A 25917-nucleotide genomic window follows, 5' to 3' on the forward strand; every position below is an offset into this window, starting at 1 on the left:
ACGTAATTCAAGCCGTGTAAGTTATAAAATCTAAGGCTTTAAATGGGTCTGAGGTTCATGTTTGTCGTGTGTGTGCAGTGAGAAGTTAAAGCAAAGGCTCACACAAACCACTAACAGCTGCAGATCAGAAATTTATTGAAACACAATTTCATCACAAACTGTACAGTGCATTCTTTCTCTTTTCATTTCATTGATATTGAACATTCTTTGGTTTTATCAATAGATATTATTTACAAAATGTCTTTCAGTTCAAATTCATAAATATAAATAAAATTTGTACATTCTTTAGTCTCTTGTCTGTGATTAGTGGTTATTGGAAAGAATGAAACTATTTATTTGTATGACCTTTATGTTGATTCCAAATGTTGACAATATATTGACTTTTCTGTTTAATATGAGTCAATGAAGAGATGACTGAACTGTATTGTTCTTGTTCATTTTGATGTATTTCAAAGTATAGAAGAAAAGGTGAAACCAGTGAATTTGATTATAAGTCTCTGTTGCTACTGAGTCACTAAGTGTGTTTTTATTTCTAACTGCTTACAGTAAATCAAATGTTTGCCAAGCCTCGAAGCAAAATATAGAAAAGGTTCAGTTTGTGTGACAGAATGGTTTATACTGCCTTTAACACAAATGCGTGTCAATCAAGTTTTCTAGAAGAGCAACCCTTTCGCCACATTTTACACAAGCACACACAAGGAAAAATACACACACACACACAGAGACAGACAGACACGCAAAGATGCACACAATTACGCAAACAGCACGTCTTTGTGCACATCCAATAGTTTGAATTTTGCATTTCAATTTTAAAGTACCGCGCGTCGGGTCCAGAGCTAATTTCACTCTGTCTGAAGGAAGTTCACTTGCTTTTAGTAGAAAATTTCAGTCACATTATTTAAGTCATCCTGCAGAGATGTTTCTATCTTTCCATCATTTTTTCTAAAGCTTATTTTCATTCTTAAAGAAAACAAATGAAGGACACCCTGGTTTTGACAGGAGCATGGTGGGAAGGCCAATTTGTTTTCAATCAGATAAGTTCAAGTGAATTTTTCCTCAAAATTCAAAACAGGTCGACAAACTGCAGATAGAAAAAGTAGATAGTTACTGGTGCATCAATGAAACTCTTGTATTTCTGTAATTTAAACTGTAGTTTGGTTCTTATCCCGGTCAACAGTTGCCACACAGCTTTACTGTGCTGATGTGTCAGTAGCGGGACTTGCGGCACATGTCGCAGCGACACGCCTTTGCCGTCAGGATCTCGATTTCGTCATGGTGACGGCCACGAGGGCAGTCCAGGCGAACTTTGACCTGAGGGGAGACAAGACGCACGCCAAGGTGAACAAAAACAAAAATAGAAACTGAATGCTGTAGTTCATGTTGCAGTGGCCTCCCTCCGCTCCTCACCTTGGCGTCCTTGCTGATGGTGCAGCATTGTGAGGCTGAGGTGATGTTGTGGGTGAAGTTGGAGGCCACCAGGACGGAGTATCTGGACGGGAAGGCGCTGGACTCGCAGTAGCCCACGCAGGCGTAGACCAGATGGGTGCCTTTACATGTGCTGCGGCGGTCACTGCGGATGGTCACGTTGAAGGCTGGAGATGAGGGAAACGACAGAGGGACGAGCGAGGGTGGATGAGTGGAACATCACTGTCGTCATTTCTCACACATCCTTTCATATAAACAGCAGCATCAAGGTTATTAGTCCCAACCGGAAGAACCGGTGAAGATACTGTTCTCAAGACAACATTACCCATAAAGCCTGTTTCTTTCCTGCCAATGGGGAACACTGTGAGTGATTTTTAAAACTGTGCACTGTGCATGTGTAACTCACGGTAAAGGTGACAGCCAGGGGTGAGGCCTTCGTAGCTCCAACCAATTGGAGAGAGGAGCAGCAGCAGCGACATCACTGGTAGGACCAGCAGACAGAGGTGCGAGGTCATGTGCAGCGACATCTGGACGGCAGCCTGGAGGGGTCTAAACAGAAAAACACAAACCAAACGCCTCGTTAGTCTTTGAAAAAAATGAAAATCATTTTCGGTTTAACTGCTGTCATACGTTCATGGACATATACAGCCTGTGATGAATGGTTCAAGGTTGTAGATCCAAACTCAAGTCTCAACCTGGGGTGATCACCTGCTGCTGTGTTGCCCAGAGCCCCTTCCTTTATCCACGCAAGGTGATTTCCCATCCTGCAGGTCTGCCTGTGTTTCACTCAGTTGAGTAAGAGCGAATGTGAATAAAAACAATACCGTCTTTACCTTCTCAATCTGCCTCATTTAACAGCTACCTGCTGACACACGTATGTACACAATTTTAGCTCTGACTCGTACGAATGTGCACGTAGCTGTGCACATGAGAAAACTCCTGCAGTCAGTGTATCACCATGAATAAAAGTCTTAGAACAGAGACAGTGTGAAGGATCCTGTGTGTGTCTGTGTTTTCCACATGATCATGTTTATATGTCCTACGTGCACACATGCAGGCATGGGTGTTCATGCATGCACGTGCTCATGCCCCCCCCCCCACACACACACACATTCACACTCCAACACGTGTGTCAACAATAAAGTCATATTTTCCTGGGAATTTGGGGATCCTGACCTTTGCCCTCTAAATTGGCGGCTCTTTCCATCTCCGTTTCCCTCCGGCGGGAGTGCTGGGACTCGCCGCTGTGGTGATGGTGGAAGAGCCCTGGGGACGCTATTAACGCTGCTGGTACGAGCAAATTAACGGGTCAGGACTGTGTGTGTGTGTGTGTGAGGCCATTAACCCCCCGTGTCAGCTAGTGGGGCAGGGGAAATGCCCGGCTTTTTCCTCTCATGTGGGGTTTCCACGCCTGAAGGTTTGGTTTGTCTTTGAGGAGAGTGGGTTGTAATTCACTACAAGCCACTTTGGGAGGTGACAGTGGGAGAGCTGGTGTTGAAGACCACCAAAACAGCCTACAGAATATATACACCCTGGAAAAGTTAAGACCCTTCAAGTGCTTGTAACAAAAATCTGTACACACACACAAACGCATTCCTGTTGTCAGTGCTGCCTGTTCATCATTTAAAAAGAGTGTGTAATAAGATATTATGACACAAAGTCAACACACTGGCCATCCTCACATCAGTGTCATGAGCTGGCGCTTAAAGATTTGGGATCATGCATCTTTTGAACCATTCAAAACTGCTAAAAGATCTTTATTTAAAACTACCTCCAAACATGAAAAAACCATCATACACCATTTCTAAAACTCCAAATCATCCTCCATTGTCTTAAATTCAACTGACATTGTTTGAATAATTCAGGTACTGACCTGGAAGTTGCAGCAGACCAGTTTATCTTATATAATACAAACAATAAAACTTAAAATTGATGTTACATAATTGCTGTTTGGACTCTCCGCATCAAGTGCAAGCATCCTTTTTGCATTAAATAAGTAAAGCCTTAACAGAGAAAAATACATTATAAAAAGACCAAAGAAGAAGTTGATGCATTTTGTCTTGTCTGATATATTTAAACATATATTCTGAAATAGTTTTTATGCTTAGTTTTACAAAAAAACTCAAGTAAGAAAGAAATGTGAGTTATTCTAAAACCCTGTAAACCCTGAAAAACTCTCTCCACAAACTGCAACATTTTACTATCAACAGTTAACAAATGTGTTGTCTTTGTGCAGCTGATAAAAAAGCATACAAGTCTGCAGAATAACAATGCAAAGATGTGTGAAATACTCCCTCAAATCCTCAACATTTCAACTTAATCTGACTTGTGCAATTGATTATTTGTTTAAATGCAAAAAAACATCCCTTTAAATCTGTAAGAAAAAGCAACAATCCTGCAGACAAATCACAGACTTTTAAATCTATCCCACCAACTGAAGTTTAATCCAGTAGTGAGCTGGGTCTTACCTGAAGACGTAGAGTGGAGAGTGCAGCTTCTGGAGTGCAGGGCAGGTGTGTGGAGTGACAGGTGTGTGTGAGTGTGTCTCCTCTGAGCCTCATGCAGGGCTATAAGTAACACAGGTAAGGCACTTATAGCTCTGGACACACCCACAATCAAAGAGCTGAGTGTCTGAATCTTTTTTTTTTTTTTTTTTTTTTCAACAGGTTCCTCTTTGTCTTCTTCTCCACTCCTTCTACCTGTGCAACAGAACACGTGAAATTCTCCAGAAATATTCAAATGGCCTGAAACTTCTTTGTACTTTCTCCTGGACTGTGTTCACATCTCTGCCTCCCTCCGCCCTCCCCATCCTCGCGCTCTGTTTTAAACCTTCAGGGGGACCGCTGCTGTGACACAGAGGAAAACTAGATAGGTTTTCCATCAACACACCGCCACAATAGTAAGAACACACACAGCTTTACCTCACACGCATGCACGTGCATGGAGACGCACACATGTTTGCATAAAAGCATACATGCATGCACACAAACTAATATTCTAGGCCTCGGCTGCCAGTTGATACACACTACAAGTTAACTAATAAACTAAACTGAATGGGAGACCTCACACACACATACACACACACACACACACACGCACACACACGCAAACACACATACAAAGTCTGCCTGGGTTTTCCATTTGTGGCTGCAGGAGGAAGGGCAGGGTCGGGTCAGAAGATATTGTAGGTCTTGGTGGGTGTGTGTGTGTGTGTGTGTGTGTGTGTGTGTGTGTGTGTGTTGTGTGTGCTGGCACATGGAGGGTATATTTGGGGAACGCCTGGCTCTGCTTCTCCTTTTCTTTGTCTTGAACAGAGGATGTCAGCTTAGCAACCGCCCTCTCCAAACTGCAGCGGGTAAAGACATTCTTTTAATTCGATTATTTGTTGCCGCAGTATCTGTAAGCTTCAGTGACGTGTCTCGAGGGTCAGATCAGACCACTGATGAGTGTCTCTGTCACTCCTCATATGTTTTACTTCTTTAAAAGTGTTGCCAAAGACCCAAAATGGGTTTCCTTTGTTCTCGTTTGGTGGGTCTCCACATGAAACTGGGTGAAGGAACAAATGTCTTAGTTGCTGGAGCAGCTACCCAGCCATCAGAGGAGGGGGGGGCTCTATTTAAAGTTCCTCCCCTTCGGTTACTTTTTGGCTTTTTCCATGTCTTCCTAAAGAGTTCGGGCTATGTTGGGAGTCACTGCTGTTGTGGGCCTGCAGAGCCCACTGAGACGCTGAAGCCCACTGACACTGGGCCATTAAAATAAACGACCCAACTCTCTGTCTTTCACAGAACTTAAAAATCAAAACTGATTCAGAAGAAGTCAAGAAACTCATTAAACGATACGATCACAATCGACAAAACAGCTGGAGGTGAACCAGAGCACATGATTCAAACTCACTTTGTTTCATCCTCAGCTACTTTGGTTTGGACTCCAGATGCAGTAATCCTCGTTTCAGTGGATGTTTTTCTATTTGTCCTCTATCCTGAATCAAACTCAGCAGGTCTTCATGGGCCAGCACTAGACTGTTCCTGCGGAAATCAAATCATTTCTCTGTATTCGACTAAAAAATCTTGTTAAAATGTAAGTGCAGAAATCTGCTTGGGAAGTGAAATATGTTGAGCTGTTTCCACAATAACTCTCTACAAATGAGTGTCTGTCTTTTGAAACAGGAAAAAAAAAGGTAGGTCACTGCAGTAGAATCAAATAAAAACCGTCTTGGCTTTTGGAGATTCTTGAGATAAGTTGATTTGTTTTGTGAAAAGGTGGAATAGTCTAATTATTCAGGCAGCTTTTTTTTCACTTGTTTTAAACAGATTTGAAGACTCAGTTACAGTTACAGACTTATTGTCAACAAATTCCACAAAACACACAATGAATTCCTCTAATTCAATATTAATCCTGTCTGTGTAGTCAGAGCTTCATATAGATTCAACCTCTGTGTCAGAGCTCCACAGCTATTAAAAACACGTCAGAGAGCCACAGTTACACTGGGTGACATGTTCATTACCATTTACACACACTGTATAGTTTATTTTGACTGAATACACCTCTTTGCTGATGTATACTCATTAGAGCACCAAATGTGTATTAATCTACAGCTGAAAATAGTCCCCAACAAATGGACAGTTCACTTGTGTTTGAGTAACGTCTGCTAAAATCCACAGTGTCTAGCCATTTTGGGAAATTACTGAGCCTTTATTCAACCATACAGATGTATTTGGGAGCATTTTCAGCAGGCTTCCAGTGCTGCACATTCATTCATACCCACACTCTCTCTCTCTCTCGCTCTCAAACACACACACACACACACACACACACACACACACACACACACACACCTTCTAACGAAAACACAATTATCATCTTACGGCCCCTCTACCCCAAACATTCCCAATCCAGTTGTGTCAATGGAAAACGGAATGTGTGACATCATCAGCTAAACACCCCCACCTACACACACACAAACACACAAAACTATTAGTGTGTTGACTGTAAGTTTCATGGAAGGCCGCAGTGTGTGTTTCCTCTGATTCCATGCCAACCAGAGAGAGAGAGAGAGAGAGAGAGAGAGAGAGAGAGGTAAAGAGACTATACATCTGAATGGGCCACAGCACCTCATCGGGAGAGAGAGACATGAATGAACTTTGTTAAACTGGAGACTCTCTTGTAGTAGAAATACACACACACACACACACACATTACTGCAGTGTGACTCAGCGGGGTGACTGATGTTTGTATCGCTCAGTGGCCCCGTCGCTCTCGGCTGCCGTGGAAACTGTGGCGTCTTGAATAACTATAATATCATTAATGTGTCCGCTTCCACTTCTGCCCTGTTATTCTAATCCCAGTGTGTGTGTGTACGTACATCTGTGTGTGTGTGTGTGTGTGTGAGAGAGAATGAAAGTATATGAAGAATGTGTCTCTCTGTATAGTAGTGCATGATGTGTGTGTGTGTGTGTGAGTGTGTGTGTTTGAGTTAAAAATTAGGGATGGCACAATTGTGTGTGTCTGTTATTTCAAATGCTGTGTGTATCATTATGTCTGACAGGATATTGTGTGTGTGGTCAGAGTGTGTAAGTAGATGTGAGTGTATGATAAATGATGTGTGTGTTATTTTGGGTTCTATGACAATGTAAGGAGAGGATTAGGCAAAGTTTTCCTGTTTCTAGGATGATGTTTGAGTCCAGTTGACCCATTTACCCCCATATACAAACACACGCATGAAAGCCAGGACACGTGCATGCACACACACGCACACACATGCTGTACGTACATCTTTTTCTTCAAGTTAATCAACTACATCATTTTATTTTTTTGTTTTACGTATGTTTTTTTTTTATATTTGTGAAAGGTAACAGACATCCCGTTTAAAAATGTGCGTTTGTGTGCATTTAAAGTCAGTCAATTCATAAGACTCGAGATGCGCACGTACACACACATACTCACACAACACTTAGCTAATTTAGACTGACAGGAGGAAAGTGGAGTTTCCACAAGGTGATAGTTTCTGAAGCTCAAGGTGTGAGGACACACAGTGGGCACACACACACACACACACACACACACACACACACACACACACACACACACACACACACACACACACGCTTGCAAAGTAGTGGAAATATTAAGAAAGAGTTGCCATTGTCTACAACAATTACCAGAACAAAGCCTGGGAATGTGTTCTTGTGAACAGTCTCCACACGGGGATGTCGCCGTTTCAGTTTAATTGAGCTTATTCACATTTACATTATAATTAAGAATGTAAAAAAAAAAGTGTGAAAGAAAAGTGAGAGAAGACGGGCACACAAATCATGTAAGTAGCAGATTTTACGAGAAGCTGTTGCTGCTGTTGTGTTGGTAGTATGAGAAAGAATGATACAAAAAAGTACAAAAAAAATCAATCAAAGAGCTGCTGCTCTGCACTGCAAAAATTCTGATTTTATAACCTCGACGTTGTCTAACAAAATCAAAATCACATCAATATCCAAACACATAAACTGAAGATAAAGCCTGTGCAGTGATGTCTGCTGTATTTACTGACGACAGAAGCGACAGAATATCTTTTTCATTTTGTCTCTCACACAGCGCACAGCCTCCGTCTGGGTAACAAACAGCAGCTCTGCCTCTGCCACTCACTGAACAGAGTAGACGAGGTGTGCCTGTTGCTCATGAGACAATGCTGGCAACTCTCTTTTATGGAAAGTAGCTAAAGTTTGTCCACTGCAGGCAGGAAACGTCCTCCTGATAGAGACTGTTTGCATCAATTCATTTTGACAGAGCAAAGGCCAATGGGGAAACTTGACTCAGTAATGCGGCATTTAGCTGACCAGTGTCGTAACTCACTCACTCACTCACTCACTCACTCACTCACTCACTCACGGACATTCGGCATGAAGGGAAAAGGAAACAATGGGGGAAGAACATTTATTTATTAAGCTACAACAAAAAGATGGTGTAGAAAAGATTCTCCATCTCTGTAGCAATAATTCCTATTTTAGAACAAATCAGTGTAATGGGAGTGTGATCAGAGTACAACAAGAAACCTTAGGGAGATGGAAAAACCTCTACTGACAGACAATCAATGGTGGATGAAGAAAACTAACAAATCTATACAATTTTGTTCGTGGAGAAATCAAAACACATGTTTATGCTCAGAGAAGAAACCAAAAAAACCCGAGTGAGGCTTCACCACTGGAACCAGTGAGACCCTCCTGTCTCTCTGACACAACTCTCAGGGGTCTCTGAAGAACAAGGAGAAGGGGAAGATATAGCTGCAAAGAGAGAGACAGAGAAACTTTAAAAGTCTGTTGTAGACGCACATGATTACTGCAGCTCTGTGCTCCTTGGTCTCATTCCATAAAACTGCTACTGTAAATCATTGTTACCATAATAAGACTACATTTGTAAGATTGTTTGACATGTTCCTTCAATGTTGAGTTACTTTTGTCAGTCTCTGTTTTGCCTGAGGACGTCTGGCGTCTCAGCTTGTCTGAACAGACATTTCACAGGAATATTGTAATCTTTGTGCACATATTAGCTGGGTTTCCCCAATCCTTTATCATCTTTGGCAACTTTTTTTCTTGCAGATTTGCAGCACTAATGAGCTCTTGTTGTTTCTCCCATGGGTGTAGAAGTCAATGAAATCTACAGATAAGACGATGACATCTCAAACACCTCCACAGGTCTGAGTCTTACCCCCGCTGTGTGCAGGTGAGGACCAGTATACCTGCTCACTGCTCACTCTGCTGTAATACTGACCTGGCCAGTCGAGCCAGAATCCCAGACCTCCTTGGGTCTGCATGTTCTCCTTCCTCCTCTCTCATGTCCTGTGATGTCCCAGGCTGCACTTCACCTGGAGTCCCACTTCCTCTGATCATGTCAACACCTGATTTCAGCTGGGGTTTGTCAAACCCCTCCGTCCCTTTCTGTTGAAGAGAGTTAAAAGAAATCAAATGATGACAACGCCTGGTTAACTAGCTAACTAACTGCGGTAGAAACCTAGCTTTACATCAAAAACAAAGAGTTGTCATATCATTAACTAACTGTAACTGTATTATTATGTGGGGCTACAGGTTTCCATAGAAAAAAGACATGACACTTCTACTTCATGCAAGCCGGTGAAACACCAGTCTTGGATGCCTCTTTTCAGTTTAGGCTAACATTAGCGACTCTGTCCTGCTTTGTATTGGATTTTGGGAAATTTACCACTAAGCTTATCAATTTTTCCTCGTCCTCCAAGTTTATCCAAGTAACTTTTTTATGGGTTTCTAATCTATAATAATCTATAATAAACATTTAAATGATATTTTGCTTGAGAGAAAAACATCTGATATTACATATTTCTTATTCTGTCCTATAATAGTAGGGCTAAGTACCCCTACAGCAAAATACAAAAACAATGCTGCTCCTCTGCATATTTATCATTGATCATCAACTTGTGTGGATGCTGACTTTTTACTTGGGACCAGTAAGCTTTGAAATGAAATGCATATGTAAGACCTTTTTTTGCATATGAGCTAGCTAAAAACAAGAACTTTTCTGGAGTTTTTATCCAATTCGCAGAGTTAGCTAGCTTGCTTATAGCTTACTTTACTTAATTTATAAAAATGTATAAAATTTGAGATCACTGCAATATTCAAACGTAATCCTATTTAAAGCTTTGTAGACTTGTATTGACACTTCCTTCTCAGTGTAGAAAAGAAAAGAAATAACTCAATGGGCTGACATAATTAGTTTAAATCATTTTTTCCACTTGAAACGTGTGTGTGTGTGTGTGTGTGTGTGTGTGTGTGTGTGTGTGTGTGTGTGTGTGTGGGAGGGGGGGGCAAAGCTCGAGACGGTGGAAAGAAATGTCAGAGTGGACAACTGTTAAAAAAAATGGATGCGATGAGATGAAGGGCCATGGACAAGAAGAGAGAGAGGGGGAAGAGACTTTGTTGCTGAAGCGCATCAGCAGAAACACACACACTCTCTATCACACACACACACACACACACACACACACACACACACACGTACACTTTCTGTCTGACTCTTTGTCTGATGTAATGCTATTATTAACCTTAATCACACTTGTTATCCTACCTGTCTGCGCTAATGTTAGCCTGGGGCTGCAATAAAGGCAGAGATGCTACAAGTGTGTATGTGCGTGTGTGTGTGTGCGTGTGTGTGTGTGTTAGTACATGTGATAGAAGGGAAACGAAAGAGTGTTAGGAGATTGAAACTGGAAGATGACTTGTTGGATTCAATTAATTCGAAAGAACTATGGGCTGAAATCTTCATTTGACATTTGAGGGAGTGACAAACCAGTTAACCAGTTAAATGTTATGAGTAAAAGACTGACATGAATGAGCAAGTATCACCTTGTCAGCAAGTCCAGGATCGTCTTTGACCTCTCCCTCGGCATGTGGATTGTCCATGTGCAGCCTGCTGAAAGTTGGACATGACCAAGTTGCATTAACGGAACAATTACTTTTGCATTGAATTGAACAATTTTCCTTAAAAATAAAGTTCTGTAGTAATCATCAAAGAACCTATATAACCTAAAATAACCTAAAGTCCTATTTATCCTGCTTCTTGGACTTAGACAGCATTTACACTACTCTCTATATCAGAATTGTAATATAAAAGATTATATAAGGATATAATGTCTTTTTTATATTCAAGTTGGTGGGTGTCGTCCATCGTAGTGGCCTTTAGCTACATGGTGGTAAATTAAAATGCCTGATTTTGCAGGCACCACCAACGATTCTCATTGCTGACAAGTGTAAGTGCATGACTGCGACAACAGTTCAACTTTTTACTTTACTCTTTGATATTTTTTGGTACAAGAATTGTATGAAGATATGCACCCTATGGAATGCATTACATTACATACATTTAGCTGACACTGTCCAAAGTGACTTATCAGAGGTGCATTCAGCCACCACAGCCGCAAGAGCTACATGTTGTCAAAAATATTGACAATCTGACAGTGCTGACAGACAGAAGGAACTGCATATGCCAGTGACTTAGATATTATTTCTTTCAACTGACTCGAATGCAATAATCTACATCAGGTCAGTGTATGAGAAGAGGGGGAACTGCTGACTGGTTAATTAGTTGTCAAAAATGCCTTCGAGAACATTGAGACTGTGACTCAGTTGTGCTTCTACAACCCAAGACTGCTTAAAACACATGCACTTATTTAGTTGGAGCATTAAAAAAAATCAGTGTAATGATTCATGTATTTTGTTGAAACTGACCAAACCACATCTCCCACGCCTGACCTATGGCTGCAGAGAGCCAGAAACAGGCTCCAGCCCTCAGAGCTTCAGCTCCAAAAACTTACAATGAATGGTGTGCTGGACCATAAGGCTGAGGACCTGCGAGAGGGAGAAGGAGGCCCTTTACACAACTGAACGAAACACTCCACAGAAAAGGGCCCTGCCAAGGCTGCAGACCAGAAGGGAATCAATCTGTAGCTTTGAAAACCTGCCTGAAAGAAGGGAAAGTTACAGAAAACTCTCATAAAGGAGAGAGAAAAAGCCTTGAGGTCAGTGGAGACATTTTTGGCTCAGCAGGAGGCCAAAGAAGCACCTGCCTCCTCAGGGCTCTTCATGACAGCCAGCACACCAGAATGGACCAAGAGCAGGACTAACATGTGGGCAAGATTTCTCTTCTGGAGAAGAAGCCCAGAAGGCTGAGTTCTGCTGAGAAGAAGTTGTCAATTTTCATCAAGCAAAGGAACTGAGCATACAACCATTTCCAACTAACCTCCCTTTACAATCTTACCAGTCAACAGCCCTTCAAAATTCCTTTCAATTGAAATTTCCATCCATATTTAAAATAATGTATTACCTTTACGTTTTGTTATTAACTGCACAGTCAATGACAGTGAAAAGCGAGCAGAACAGAAGAAGAACAAAAAGCTGTTTCTTTTTGTCCGTCTTACGTCCACACTTGTTTTTTTTGTGACTCGTTCTTTTCTGTTCCCATTTTTCCAGCAGGTTTAACACAAAAACAAACCATCTGTCTCTCCAGGGCATCATGTAGACACACACACACACACACACACGCACACACAGTCACAGTCACAGTCACAGTCATTGTGGTTCAGAAACTTTGTTTCTGAACTCATACCACTGCGTGTTAATCTGTAGCACCTTTGTAAGGACATGTTAATGTAATGGTCAATGTGGTGAATGTAATCCAATGAGAACTGCTCAGTGAAACTTGATTTCCTGTGAACTAATGATGCTCGAGGCCCTGCTTTTTTCAGGATGTTTACTCAGTTTGTGCATTTGAGTGTGTGTGTTTCCCCAAGCTTTAAATAAAGGAGACAATTCTGTTTATGTAAGTTAAATACAAACTAAGTGGAAGACAAGTTTCTGTACGTGTGTGTGTGCGTGGGACTGTGAGTGTGTTTGTGTGTGCATTTTAAATAATAATTTTCGCCCTACTGATCTGACTGTCAGAGTGATTGAGGTGGCGCCCGTTTTCCTCTTGTCTGTTTCATAACTGAAAGAGTCACTGGGGCGTGTGTGTGTGTGAATCAGATCGGTTGTCAGAATGGATGTCTTAGTGGTTTTATGGACAAGAACACTTATTTTCATCTCTACAAAATGTGTGTATAGGTGTGTGTGCAAACGCGCATGATGCCAGTGTGAACAAGCTTCCTCTACTTTCTCCCATCACCTTAAGTGACACATCAACACCCTTACAACAATACCTGTGCAATGACAGCTGCCTACCTTTGTCAATACACAGTACATTACACACTGTATCATCCGTGGTGATGATATGATGATACAAAGACACTGTTTCTGTCTCACTCATGCTGAGGGAGGCAGTTTTGTGGCTCCTACACTTATTGCAGCCTGTCTACAGACTTCAATTAGCAGCTTCTCTGTTGTGTTGAACGTTGCACTTGAGAATATAAATGTGGGTGATATGGATAAAATCCAAAATTCTATCATGGTACACGTAAAATCATATTGCTGTGTCGATATATATAACGATATTACACATTTTCAGGAAAATCAATACAGTAATTGACAAAATAGTCTGTTTTGGGAGTTTTCTAATTTAAAAATCACACAAAAATCAGATACAGTCATAAAGCAGTCCTGCTCTGCGATTTGCAACAGTGCCCACGATGTGCTGACACACCCAGAGATATAAAACAGATACCAACCACACTATAGAGTATAAAAAAATCTCTGAAATTTGTATCATCTCATGGTCACATTAAACAACCCTAGTATAGAGATTAGTATATTAGTATGTGACATAATCTTGAAGCAGTTGAAAACATTTTTATTCAGACTGGCTTTTGCTTAGTCTGTCTGAATACGTCCTCCTTTTTATTTTTTTTGTTGCCTTTTATTTATTGTGTTGCTTTTTATTGTCCTACTTGTTCGACTTGAACTTTTGTACTTTTTATGACGTAAAGCACCTTTGTGCTTTTTTTTTGTCTGTAAAAGGTGCTATATAAATAATCTTTACTTACTTACTCAATATATTAACTCATACCTATCATAAGCATTTTAAGAGGTACACACTTGCAAACACAATCACAAACTATTAACTCAGGATGGATATTTTTTGACTAAACGTTAGAGTTTTGTTTCACTGTGCAGCTCTGAAACTGCAATAAAGTTTTTTGGGAAATATAAAAACTGCCACAGGAAGATTTTGTTTGATTTAAATTTACTCAGTATATGTGTTTGCAGACAGATTTGTGGTTTCATGGAACATTACAAGAACCAAAAAATGTTCTCTTAAAGTTAATGAGACAAAAACAGAGAAGATGTATGTGAATGCTATCAGCTCTACAGTCGTACAGAGAGCACTCACCACGCCACTGAAACCTTGCTTTCAGCCTCCAAGTCCATCATCAAGTCCTTTAGTATGGCCTCCTCTAGTGGTGAATCTGTCTTAAAGCGCTTTGACTGCGGCTCAGAATCAGAGGAGTGCTGCACTCTCTCTTTCGCCTGAGAACAAACACTATGGTCATTTCTTTGGTCCTGGTGTCTGCTTGTATTATATTACACTGTATTATATTGTAGGGTATACATTGCATTTTAGATATACATACAGAAGTGGACATATAAAGCTGTGGCAAAATATCAAGTACACCATACAATATGATGCAATGCAATACAACAAGTACACACACTACAGTCTATGTGGCAAGATATCAAGACAATTTTTTTTAGCTTAGCAAAGACTGTTTTGTACTGACTTTTTTGCAATGACACAAATTTTTTTTTCTTTCAGTAACGCTGGGGACATACAGTACTATATCAGACAAGGGTTTTATAGTAGAAGTTAAACAATGTTGAAATCTGTCACTTTTTTAACAAAGTAATAGAACAAAAACTCACTGGATTTAGCGTTTCTTCTGCTTGTTTTCCTGAAACAAGATAATGTGAAATGTAGTACATTAGAGACATCATTGCATCTGAGGCATTAGGCTGTGTGTCTGTTTGTGTTATCTACCAAAGATCACATTATCTGTTTTTTATGACATAGAGCTATTTATGCTTGAATCTTCGTCTATATGGACCAATAATGCTGCTCAGATAAACTGGATTTTGTTGGAGCAGGTTCTTCAACCCTACTCACTGTAGGAGAGTGGTCCGGTCGACTGTATAGCACCTACAGAGCTCAGATATACTGTGTGGCTTTGTCGGTGTTCATAGATTTAAAGTTTCAATCTGTAACCCTCATCATTACAGTACGTATCCGTTATCACGTGTGCCTGTGTCCACAACCACATCTGCTTCTGTTTGTTTACAAGGACAATGAGAGCAATAATAAGTGGATAAGTTATGTGTGTCTTTGTACTGATAAAATGCAACGCTTTGCATGTACCGCATGTATTTTGGTGAATACTGTGTCATTACAGCAACTGCATACGCGGTGTGTTTTCCCTCACCATTCAGCATGTTCTTCTCCAGGTAGAGGATGAGAATAAATGGGTAGGCTTTCAGCTTCTTCTCACCATGTTTGCACATCACCTTAGGTAGTCCCTCCCACCGCTTGTTATCTGGTAGCTATAGTTAACAAAATACAGTCAACTTATACAAAAAAAGCAATTTTAACATGGCAAGTGTGCAAGTAGATGATCAGTATGTTATATGCAGTAAAGGGATTTGAAGATCATACAATAGTAGTAGTATTCGCATGTATAACAGTAATGGAAGCTCTGAGTGTGGTGGACAGATATAGATATGGGGATGAATAGTGGAATATGTAGAAAGATGACAGATGAATAAATACACTGATGGCGAATAAACTGGTTACAGTGAGGGATACAAGGGAAGATATTGAAGTGGGTACTCGAGAAGGGCTGGAGATTGTCCAGGTTGCCGAGAACAGTTCTGATGATGTCCTGAAAACAGAGAAGTAAAGGAAGTTGAAGAGGGGGAAAATAAAGGGAGAATGAGCAATGTAAATAATTAGAGGTCAGAATGAATCAATTTACTGTGAAAATAGAAAATTAATTTGACAAAAAAACAGTGAATCAACACGACAAATGTGAATGCTGACAGAGTGACTAAGTAGGTGAGCTGTATTCATAATTACCTCCAGTTCCTGATTGAAGCCGTTTCCAACCACCTCCTCTCCACTTATGACAAATATTAAACACATTATATTATTGTAGTAGCAGTTCCAGTTTTGATAACATTTTTCAAATGCTGTAAAACTGATTACAGTATATAGGCACTTTTCCTGCTACAGTGCATGCATTAAAAGTCTCGACTGTTGAGTACAAATATCAAACTGTAAGTCGATAACGCTGAAATGCTGCTGAGCCTTGAGTGTCAAAAACATTTGATATAGTAAGATAAAAAGAGCCTTCTTCAGTCACAAGGAAAAATACTTGAAGACATTCAAGGATCAGTCAGGGCTCTTATCCCTGAATAAAGGCAGACACATCCCGAGGTGCCTAAAATCCTTTTTTTGCAGATGAAACAAAATATCAAGGCAAAGTTAGGTAACACACATCAGAACATTTAATAGTAGCCATTTTAGGCAATAGCATTAAAAGAATGGAGTTAAAAAGGAGAGAAAAGATCAATGCTTCAGCTATAGCCCAATGCTTTTGAGAATGAGGATCGTTTTGCACTGCTTTCGCATTGGATCTTGAGGCGAAAAGGGAAGGGGAGAATGGAAGGAACCAGTGAGTGGATGCAACAATGATCAATAGTCTTTCTCTTGCTGGTATATGGTATATATGGATTTTGAGCTTGTGCTCGCTGCTTTCAAGAAAAAAATAAAAGAAAATATGAAAAAGAAAAGGAAAGGTCTTGTAGATTTTCACAGGTGAAGAGCATGACCAGCTACATGATTTAATTTGGGCTTATAAACTATGACAAAGAAAGATCATCAAGATATGCAACTACAGGTACAATATTTATTTTCTAGCCCACCACTTCCACTAATCCTGTTTGGTTAGTTTAATTTGTCAGTGGTCATACCTTGCTCTCATGTCATACATTTTGCTCTTCCAAAAAGGGACAACAGTGGGAAAAGAAAGAATTGATTTCAAGTACAAATAGAGAGTTGTGAAGTCTTGCCTGTAGCTGTCCCCCCCTCGAATCTTGAACTTGTAGATAAAACTACCAGCTTTGAAGAATCGTGTTTCAGGGAAAGGGAAAGAGAAGGCCTGCAGTGTCATGGCTGACCTAAAGATTTGGCCAAGAAAATCTGAAAATAAACAAATGAATCAGTTGATGCAGTGGTGGTTTGATTGGCTTAGAAGGTAAGAATACAACATGTTAGCATACATGTCTACTTTACTAGGGAAAATGTTCGGTTAGTTTAGCTAGCTGTCTTGTAAGGAAAACAATTCATATGCTGTTTAATCTTGACCTTTACTCCTGTGATAGCAACTGAGTTTTTAGTGAAGCTCTCTCTATCTATCTCTCTCTCTCTCTCGCTCGCGCTCTCTCTCTCTCTTGCTAGCTCGCTCGCTCTCTCTCTCGCTCGCTCTCTCTCTCTCTCTCTCTCTGTCTCACTCTCTCAAAATTACCGTAATGGCTACAGAAAATGGCGAGCGCTGTATTTACTATGTTGTCCAGCAGGCTAACTTCACCCTCCAGCAGTACGTCAACAGTTAAAACCGTGTCAATCCAACACCTGACTCGCCCGAGATTCGCGGGACGGAGCAAATTCCCGCCCTCTGGTCGCTTGGGCTTCTTTGATTAGCCAGATCTTCTTCCAATCAGCGGCGTCAGAGCAGGTGTCACTATGGTGACGGCGAAAACCGCCCAAACTGTCACATGACTCTCAGCTGACTAACCACGTGTGGTAGAAGCCAGGAATTGTAAATAGTCATCGTTATACAACAGTTAAAGTTAGTTAAGGTTACATTTATTTTTAACTCATTACATTTTACTTTCATTAACATGTGTTTCCTTATGTAGCCTACGTCTTAAAAAGAATTCAACTCGGACCCACAAGGTGAGTGCTAGTTTTCATATAAAGTAACATGTACATTTTCTTAAACAGCATCACTATAACAATGTTTATAGTGCAATGTGACGTTACAAAGTTTTATCAGTGCAATATTATAGAACGCCATTTGCGAAAATAACGTCACTTTCTGAAACTGCATCATTGTGAAGTTCACCGTAACAATGTTTGGGCTTCATTGTAATGTAAAGTTCTATGTCTTTCCACAACACTGTGACGTTCCAGCGTTCAAGTACTGCAGTGTTTGTGCGACGTTCTAATGTTCTAAAACTTCAATATTTGCATTTGCATATATTATTTATTACGTTGTGGCGTTCTGTCCTAAAGCTGCATTGTTGTAACAATGTTTGTGCTTCATTGTGACGACCAAAGTTCTATAAATGAAACATGTTACGTTCCATATTCCATAACATTGTACTTCCTGCCCCATCTTGTTAACACTGCATCTTTGTAACACATTTGAACATTAACACTGCACATTGACGCACCAAAGTACTCAATTGCTACCAATATCTACCTTCCTCTGTAATGATCCCGAGGAGAAGGGTAATGGAAAACCTACAGAAATCTGTGCAACCTGTCAACATGTCCACCCAGTCCCAAACCATATTCATGGAAATCGGTCATTGATTTCTCAAAAAACAATTTTCCTGCAGGAGTCAATAACGTTTCCTGATTCTGATTCACTCAACTCTCTCCCCCCTTTTTAACAGTTTTGGATAGACTTAAGACAGAGAATAGGTGCCTTTCAGACGGGATGTCCTCCTCATCTCCCCCCAACCCTTCCGTACTACTAAATACGGGGGTTCAAATGCCCCTTCTGGGTTTGGGAACCTACAAGTTGTGTGGTCCTGAGGATGTCTACCGGGCTGTGGATGCTGCCTTGGCTGCTGGTTACCGTGCCTTTGACAGTGCAGCCGTTTACAAGAATGAAGCTGAGTTGGGTCGAGCCCTGAGAGAGCTCCTGCCCAAATATGGCTTGAGTAGAGAGGATGTATTCATAACCAGGTGATGTATATGGGCTTATATGCCTTCTGAAAGAGCACTGATTATTCTTAAATATTTGATCTTTGGAGCATTACAGTACATAAGGCAGAGTATTTTGTTCCAGCACCTCTTTGAAAATGCATGTTATTTTGAATGAAGCTGGAAGATGAACATAACAATGGACTGTTTTTTCTGTAATGTACCTAAACATTTTTTCTTTATCGACTGTTAGAGCTGAGTAAAATGAACAATGCATGCCTGTAGGGGCTGGGGTGTCATACCCACATCACATGATTTTTTTCTCAGAAACCACATGGAGGTGCTGAAGTTCATGTTTGACTCTTAGTGGCACAGTATACATGCAAATTCTTCCCCCCAACAGCTTTACTTTCTCTGCCCAATGCAGCAAGCTGGGCCCAAAGGATCAGGGCGAGAAAGCCTTGGAAGGAGCCCTCACCAGCCTGTCGCAGCTGGACTTGGATTACATTGACCTCTATCTGATCCACTGGCCTGGCATGCAGGGTCTGGTAGTGGCTGATCAACGCAACCCAGGTAAAGAATTCAGATAAATCAAGTTTTCCTTAATGCACCAAAAAATTGGTGTGCATATGCATGGAATGTAAGTACATTTATTTTACAAACGAACTCTTTGCTTTGGCCAGATGTTGAGTGTTCTATAAATAAATGCTCCACAAGTTAAGAGATAAGATTCAAGCTGCCTTCTCACATTCCTCCTCTACAATGTGTTTGTATAACAGTGATGATGACATTGTGATTAATATTTGATTCCCAGGCAACCGAGCTCAGAGTTGGGCCACACTGGAGGAGCTGCATGCCCAGGGGAAGCTGAGGGCCATAGGAGTGTCCAACTACACACCAGCACACATGAGAGAACTGGTACAGAGCTGCAAAATCCCTCCTGCAGTGCTACAGGTATAATGCAGGAGAGTGAGAGAGGGATAGATACATAGGGAGTTGAACATATATTATATAAAACTGTACACAAATGCAAAAAAAAAGAGTTTTGTGCACTTGGTCTTTGAAAAAGCTAATGCAGACAGTGTGTGTGCTTTTTTCTTCAGGTAGAATTTCACCCACGGCTATGCCAGACAGAGCTGAGGAGTGTGTGTGAGCAGTACAGAGTGTGTTTCCAAGCCTACTCCTCTTTAGGGAAAGGAGAACTGGTTACTGATCCAGTGGTTATGGAGTTGGCAAAGAACTGTGAACGCACACCTGCACAGGTAAACACATATACAAAGCATTTGGATTTATGCCTTATTTTGGCCAGCCTCACTTATTCAGTGTTCAAAATAAATAAATAAAAATGTGCACAACACTCGGAAAACATTTAAGTTTTCTGTTCACCTCCAGGTCCTGCTGCGCTGGGCTGTGCAGCAGGGTGTCCCAGTGCTCCCCAAGTCCTCAAATCCAGACAGAATAAAGGACAACGCCAGACTTTTTGACTTCACACTGAGTGACACAGACATGGACAGACTGTCAGCCTTAGACTGTGGGCACAAGTACTGCTGGGATCCCTCAGAAGTGGCTTGATGGATCACTAGTTGTCTTCCATGGTGGAATTTTTTTTAATGCTGCAGCTTTGACACATGCGGCTTAGTTAATTCAATCTCACACAACAAATACACTGGGTTAATGTGTTGAGGATTCAGGTAGATGTATGTAATGAGTTATCTGAGACTTCAGTTAACATCTAGAACACTGGCCAATTGGTTGCCTTGTTGATTGTGCCCCATATGCCATGAAACACTTAGAGCCATGAAGGCAGTAGCTAGGTTTAGGTTTGCTGTCTAACGCCCAAACAGTATTTTTCTGTTTACAAATCTGTCAGTGTGCCATCTTTACAAGACCTGTTCCATATTTTTCAGTCTGTTGCTTCATGCTGTTTCATAATACAAATTATTGTTATGGCTTTTCCATTTGAACTGATAATAAATTACCACAATTTGCAATGAACAAACTATGACTTAAAACTTTTCAAGGATTCCTCTGTACTGGAGCATTTTGAAGAATTACACAAGAGATTCACTTTAAAACCACTCTTAAAATTATTTATTCAGCACAGCGTATACCAGAAGTTTGACAGCTGTAGAGAAAATACATTTACAAAAGTCATTAAAAAATGAAAAGGAACTTAACAAAAAAAAAAAAGGAAATATTAAAATTAAATTTTCTCCACACACATCTCCAGATTCAAGTAATACTAAGGATGGTTGCAAAACTCCAGGTGCCCAGGCAGGTTTTTCCTCTGGGGTGTGTTCACTGTCACAAATGTTTAAAAGTCAAAAAACCATTACTGGTCATATGACTTCTACTGAAACAGCATTTCAAGCCAAAATCTTTCTTAGCAGTGTTAACGTTCTTTCTTGCAGTTGTGACAGCGTACGCACCTCGGCATTATTGTGCTTCTTCTTGAGCGTAATCTGTGACAGCGAGCTGTAAAGTTTAAGGCGGTAATTGGGTAAACACACAAGGCTGGCTATGCGGTGTCACATCACAGGTTACAGCATGTTCAAGGCAGTTCATAACAATATTATACTCTTTTAAATTCTAGCTGAACGATATTTTCAAGAGAGAGTAAAGCATTCATATCTGATCCCAAGCTCACAACACCATGCACATATTCCCTGCCAGCTGACTCAACTCTACTTGTGCCATAGGATAGGTAGATCTACTAGGAGTGACCTGTTAAAATGTAAAGCACTATTTGTTGTGGCAGCACAATTACTTAAACACTCATTCCTGATTTCCCTGTTGATGTCTGATATCATAAAACACTGGAGTCACTCTTTAAATTTTACAGCATAGTCTAACTGTATTAATTATGTCAGGAGGTTTATACCAGATACTAGTTCATTTTTAAAGGGTTGCCAAAACATTTCAGTCAATGCAATCATGTTACAAAACACATGGTAGACTTAGAAAAGGGTGGTGTCATTCAGATTGTCTGGAATTCTGATTCAAAATTGTCCTAAGCCAGGTTTAGCAAAAGCTATAAAAAAGATGCAATAAAGTTTTGTTTACAGACAATACAAACGCAGCCCTCGACCTGCACACCCGAGCACTTCACAACTCAACCGAGAGGAAGAGTATAAGACACAAGTAGAACAAACCTTTTACAATTTTCCAATAATCACATATTGATAAACAAATCACAACTAGCCTAATCATATTCACCAAGCTGAGGAGAAGTGCCGATCTTAGTTTATAACAATTTAATATGAATAATAATAACTTCCATAAAAGTCATATTGTGTAAAGTATGTGCCAAGCAATCTTCAAAAGCCTGAATATAACATAAATAGCAAATCTAGAATTAGATCAGCACTCCTACACCTCCGGCCTGATAGATTGAGATCCCATTTTATTCACACCTCAATGCAGATTAAGGACACATTTAAACAAACGTGTATATAAACTTGACAGGACTGAGAACTGATTTTCCCAAGCGACCTCTGTGAGTAGTTTGGAAAAATCAAGTTGAAATCCTTTTTAGTAATTTCCACCTGTGTGGACTCTCTAAATCCATCCTCTGCATGTGCCAGGTGCTGAGTAAATGGGGCCAAAGGCTAGTGTGTTGGCTCCTTGTACAGCAGTTAGTCCATCCCCATCCCCACATCTTTAAATATCCACATAACATTTACCACAACAGCCATGGATTGTACACTGCCTATTGCTAGGTTGTCCACTTATTAAATAGCATGGTAACCTTGTAAAATAGGAACTCGTAAAATTTAATTCTGGCTAAACCATGTTGCTTATAACCCCATTCAATGCCATTTGATAAAATATTAACAAAATATTTACACATAAAAATTACAAAGTCTGTTTTACTTTTTGCTCATCCAAGGCTTTAAAAACATAGATTCATATTGGTTTGTGCTTTTTTTTTAATATGTATGTTTATGTCATTTTCTTCAGATATAATCTAACCCTGAAGTTGTACAAAAGATATTATTTCTGCATCGTCAGAGATTGTCCTTGTACAAGATTGTTCTTTTGATAAATTTGAGATATAAAGCAGTTAATGATAGTCGAGTACAGTGGTTTCAATGGTACTGGCCTGCAGGTAGCAGAACAGGAAGCTGGATAAAAGCCCCAAATTGAATACTTTAAAAAATCCTTCCTTTTTTTATACTCTCTCTCCTCTGTTGCCTGAAGATTATTTTGGCACACAATACTCCGTGAGTTTGTGCAATTTAAGCTCAAACATTTGGAGCAAAGCAAACATTAGCAACACACTGACTTCTGTGATTTCCTCAAGAAAATGAGGAAGGAAGGAAGTTGTAACAGCATTCAAGGTGGCCGAAATAGACAGGTGTTTCGTTTCCAGTACATTTATCTCTCCATCTACAGTATATTGCATAGTGTTGATGTGAGAGACAACTGAAATGATAAGCATCTGTTAACTGAGTGGTCACATTTTAAATCCCCTTATTATATTCTTTCATTGTGTTTTAAAGAGATCATCTCTCGCTTCTTGGTCCATCCTTGTATCCTATTTTATGGGACAGGGATGGCCAAAACTCTCACCATTTCACAGTGCCCTACAGTGTTTCCATAACAACCAAAAAAAAAACAAAATATTTATATAAACGTAGTTACCAATGATGTGTAAAAATGACAAGGCTAGAGGCTTGGACCTCAGTGTTAGCCATGCCTTTATGTTTGGTTCTTTCTCTGTTTGATCAAACCAACCTTCCCGCTCAGAGCAGGTCTCATTGTTCTCATCACAGTTGTTCTCTCGGCTTCCCCATTTCTTTCTTCTCGCTCCCATCGATCCCTCCGTCACCCTTATTTCCGCTCTCGGTGCCTACTCAGTGCGGTGAGTGTGGTTTTCATGGTGGTTGTTTTCTCCTTCTGTCTCCTGGTGACTAAAGAGGTAGCTCCACCAGCTTTTAGAGTGGTGCATCTGTTTGGCTGTCCCAGCGCTTTTCACCTTCCTCATCTCCTGCACGAAATAAAGACAGTGTTATGTTTAAAAAAAAAAAAAAAAGCAATCAGTTCAACTGCGCAAAGGCAAGTTTTGGTTCCTGTTTTCCCAATTGGAATTAGGTCATCCCAGCACACAGAACCTCCTGGCATAACCCGATCCTTTTCCTTTACTACCAACATCCAAGCATGCCAAATAACCTGAAACTAGACAATCTGTGATCTCTCTTTTTTTTTTAATGCTTTTAAACCCTTCCTCCATCCCCTGACCCCTCCTTCTCACCCCTTTGTCTAGCAGGCTGTCAAATTCATCGCTCATCCTTCTGAGCTTCTGGCCGTATTTCTTCGCCGCCCACAGTGCAGGGGGAGCTGACTTGGACCGTCCCCTGAATGGAGCTCCTTCGGTGGGCGTGCCAGCTTCCTCCTCCCCCCTGGCCTGGAACTCCTCATCTCTGGAGACAGTGGAAGTGTGGGACTCTGAGTTCAGCCTCGTTCGACCGGTCGCTACGTTGGGAGAGAGAGAAAGGTAACGGGTTGGGATTAGATCAACATAAAGCACCAGGAATGGGAGCAATAGGGAAATAAAGCAGGAACAGAGGAATTCCTAGTAATAACCTATCACCACCCATCATTAGAATGGTGCATTCAAAAACATCAAACTCTGCGGATAAAATACAAATAACATCTGTCTTTACTGCATTGAATAGAGCTTACATTTCAACTAACAACGGGATCTCATTTTAAAGTGCCAAAGTACACTCCAGTAAAACATATGTGAGAACAGTCAGATTTCAAATTTCTGCAAAGTGAGTCCTAAGAGACAAAGCCAAGAAGAGGCATGACCAAAATGTGGGAAAAAAAGCAGAAAAATTGGAGGAAGTGATGAATGCCTGCTGCTTTGGTTTGATGCAATGATTCATTTTGTGCAACACTAGGATCCACACAGCAGCAGCTATTACAGAAAAAGAAACTGGGGCAGAAAATAAAGATGGGACCAGTTTTGATTAATCTAAATGCTAAGAAAAGTACACCAAGTAATGAAGCAATAAGTACTTGGAGTCCTTCTCAACTCAGTGTTCCTACCTGCCCCTCGGAGTTCAGGCAAGGTGAGGGTGTGGCGTTGAGAAAGCTCCTGCTCTTGCCCAGTTAGTGATTGGCTCATTTCTCCTTCGTCTACCTCCTCCGATGGCTCTGACTCACTGTCTGAAATGGTGAAGTTTGCAGCCATTGTGACATCTGGAGAGGGAAGATTTTAAACAGGAATTCACTAAAACCTCCAGACAAAGGTCCATACATTGATGCACATACTGTACACAAGTCAATGTTAATGAGTTTCAATGTTATTAACACCACAGTTGGTTAGTAGTAGTGTTGACCAGTCTGGGAGAACTAGAAAAACAGACATGAAGCATGTTGTTTATAAAAATGATGACCAAAACAACATCAGTTCCAATACATCTCTATAAAAAGGAACTTACCATGAAGTAAGATGCAAAAAACGGGCTATATGACAACTGTGCTACTGATTTACTGTCAAACCGCACATAAGCTAATTATTCAAGAATCATAAAATGGCATCATCCGTTGTATCGCTGGTGCTGCCCCTATCTAACACACCCAGCAGGCTATCTATTTCATTATGCTGTCCCTGATATTACCCAGTCCAAAGGTATTCACAGTGTAGCAACCTGCGAGTTAAACCGATTTGTTTTGACAACACAGACTCGTATTTGATATCACTATCGACTTGTTGTTGCACTGCTACTAAAGCAGCCAGCACACCTTCTTCTCCGGTCAACACAACTGACTCGCTTGTTGTGTTGTTGTTGACTGAAGAGGACAAAAGAAACTTCCTACAGGGCGGCAGCTGCTGCGGGGCTGTCTTGGCTAACACCGAATGTGAAAATAAAGATTATGGACATGTTTCCTTACCCGAAATCTTTACCGTGTGAGCCCGAAAAGTGCGAGTGTGTCTTTAGTTAGCCTCATGCGGCCGCAGCTGTTGTTATTATTGTCGGTGTCTTGTCTTTTTACTGTACATACAGTTTAGCTCCGCGCTCACCCAATCGCCGCGCGTCACTGTATCGCCGC

At 40.7% G+C, this 25917-nt stretch overlaps 4 protein-coding genes across 9 annotated transcripts; 1 reads left to right on the forward strand and 3 right to left on the reverse strand.

The window, feature by feature from the left end:
* Positions 1-824: 824 nt before the first annotated feature.
* gpha2 (glycoprotein hormone subunit alpha 2) lies at positions 825-2266 on the reverse strand. The gene is made up of 2 exons (XM_056369695.1): positions 1832-2266; positions 825-1592 (listed from the first exon to the last, which is right to left on the reverse strand). Exons 1-2 carry the CDS (start codon positions 1950-1952, stop codon positions 1207-1209), a joined length of 507 nt encoding a protein of 168 aa, XP_056225670.1. The 5' UTR covers positions 1953-2266; the 3' UTR covers positions 825-1206.
* A 6071-nt stretch (positions 2267-8337) lies between these two features.
* Positions 8338-17626, reverse strand: LOC130164610 (membrane-anchored junction protein). 6 transcript variants are annotated; one of them, XM_056369439.1, is made up of 10 exons: positions 17554-17626; positions 16992-17121; positions 15997-16039; positions 15727-15802; positions 15347-15457; positions 14793-14821; positions 14263-14399; positions 10788-10854; positions 9184-9350; positions 8338-8696 (listed from the first exon to the last, which is right to left on the reverse strand). In XM_056369439.1, exons 2-10 carry the CDS (start codon positions 17090-17092, stop codon positions 8657-8659), a joined length of 771 nt encoding a protein of 256 aa, XP_056225414.1. In that variant the 5' UTR covers positions 17093-17121; positions 17554-17626; the 3' UTR covers positions 8338-8656. The 6 variants fall into 6 exon arrangements, with proteins under 6 accessions (XP_056225414.1, XP_056225416.1, XP_056225410.1 ...); XM_056369441.1 differs by lacking the exon at positions 17554-17626 and adding an exon at positions 17447-17546 and having other exon boundaries at positions 10788-10851; XM_056369435.1 differs by lacking the exon at positions 17554-17626 and adding an exon at positions 17447-17546.
* A 70-nt stretch (positions 17627-17696) lies between these two features.
* zgc:101765 (uncharacterized protein LOC450036 homolog) lies at positions 17697-20854 on the forward strand. Its single transcript, XM_056369418.1, has 6 exons — positions 17697-17877; positions 18603-18897; positions 19283-19428; positions 19670-19809; positions 19959-20117; positions 20248-20854. Exons 2-6 carry the CDS (start codon positions 18647-18649, stop codon positions 20425-20427), a joined length of 876 nt encoding a protein of 291 aa, XP_056225393.1. The 5' UTR covers positions 17697-17877; positions 18603-18646; the 3' UTR covers positions 20428-20854.
* Positions 20855-20930: 76 nt separating this feature from the next.
* On the reverse strand, positions 20931-25917 carry badb (BCL2 associated agonist of cell death b). The gene is made up of 4 exons (XM_056369419.1): positions 25759-25917; positions 24910-25062; positions 24110-24330; positions 20931-23845 (listed from the first exon to the last, which is right to left on the reverse strand). The coding sequence occupies exons 2-4, from the start codon at positions 25052-25054 to the stop codon at positions 23708-23710; spliced, it is 504 nt and encodes a 167-aa protein (XP_056225394.1). The 5' UTR covers positions 25055-25062; positions 25759-25917; the 3' UTR covers positions 20931-23707.

This window comes from Seriola aureovittata, chromosome 23, assembly GCF_021018895.1.
Source record: "Seriola aureovittata isolate HTS-2021-v1 ecotype China chromosome 23, ASM2101889v1, whole genome shotgun sequence".
Classification (NCBI taxonomy): Eukaryota; Metazoa; Chordata; class Actinopteri; order Carangiformes; family Carangidae; genus Seriola; species Seriola aureovittata.

What these genes read in the sequence shown, in the direction of transcription:
- gpha2 (XM_056369695.1), bottom strand. Translation starts at nt 1,952, where the DNA reads ATGTCGCTGCACATGACCTCGCACCTCTGTCTGCTGGTCCTACCAGTG. An exon ending in CCCTGGCTGTCACCTTTACC is followed by an intron (nt 1,593 to 1,831) that starts GTGAGTTACACA and finishes CCTCATCTCCAG; the next exon opens with CCTTCAACGTGACCATCCGC.
- LOC130164610 (XM_056369439.1), bottom strand. Translation starts at nt 17,092, where the DNA reads ATGACACTGCAGGCCTTCTCTTTCCCTTTCCCTGAAACACGATTCTTC. An exon ending in GCTTCAATCAGGAACTGGAG is followed by an intron (nt 15,803 to 15,996) that starts GTAATTATGAAT and finishes CTCTGTTTTCAG; the next exon opens with GACATCATCAGAACTGTTCT. An exon ending in CCACTTCAATATCTTCCCTT is followed by an intron (nt 15,458 to 15,726) that starts GTATCCCTCACT and finishes TATAGCTACCAG; the next exon opens with ATAACAAGCGGTGGGAGGGA.
- zgc:101765 (XM_056369418.1), top strand. Translation starts at nt 18,647, where the DNA reads ATGTCCTCCTCATCTCCCCCCAACCCTTCCGTACTACTAAATACGGGG. An exon ending in TCCCTCCTGCAGTGCTACAG is followed by an intron (nt 19,810 to 19,958) that starts GTATAATGCAGG and finishes TTTTTTCTTCAG; the next exon opens with GTAGAATTTCACCCACGGCT. An exon ending in GTGAACGCACACCTGCACAG is followed by an intron (nt 20,118 to 20,247) that starts GTAAACACATAT and finishes GTTCACCTCCAG; the next exon opens with GTCCTGCTGCGCTGGGCTGT.
- badb (XM_056369419.1), bottom strand. Translation starts at nt 25,054, where the DNA reads ATGGCTGCAAACTTCACCATTTCAGACAGTGAGTCAGAGCCATCGGAG. An exon ending in GCCTGAACTCCGAGGGGCAG is followed by an intron (nt 24,331 to 24,909) that starts GTAGGAACACTG and finishes CTCCCAACGTAG; the next exon opens with CGACCGGTCGAACGAGGCTG. An exon ending in ACAGCCTGCTAGACAAAGGG is followed by an intron (nt 23,846 to 24,109) that starts GTGAGAAGGAGG and finishes TATTTCGTGCAG; the next exon opens with GAGATGAGGAAGGTGAAAAG.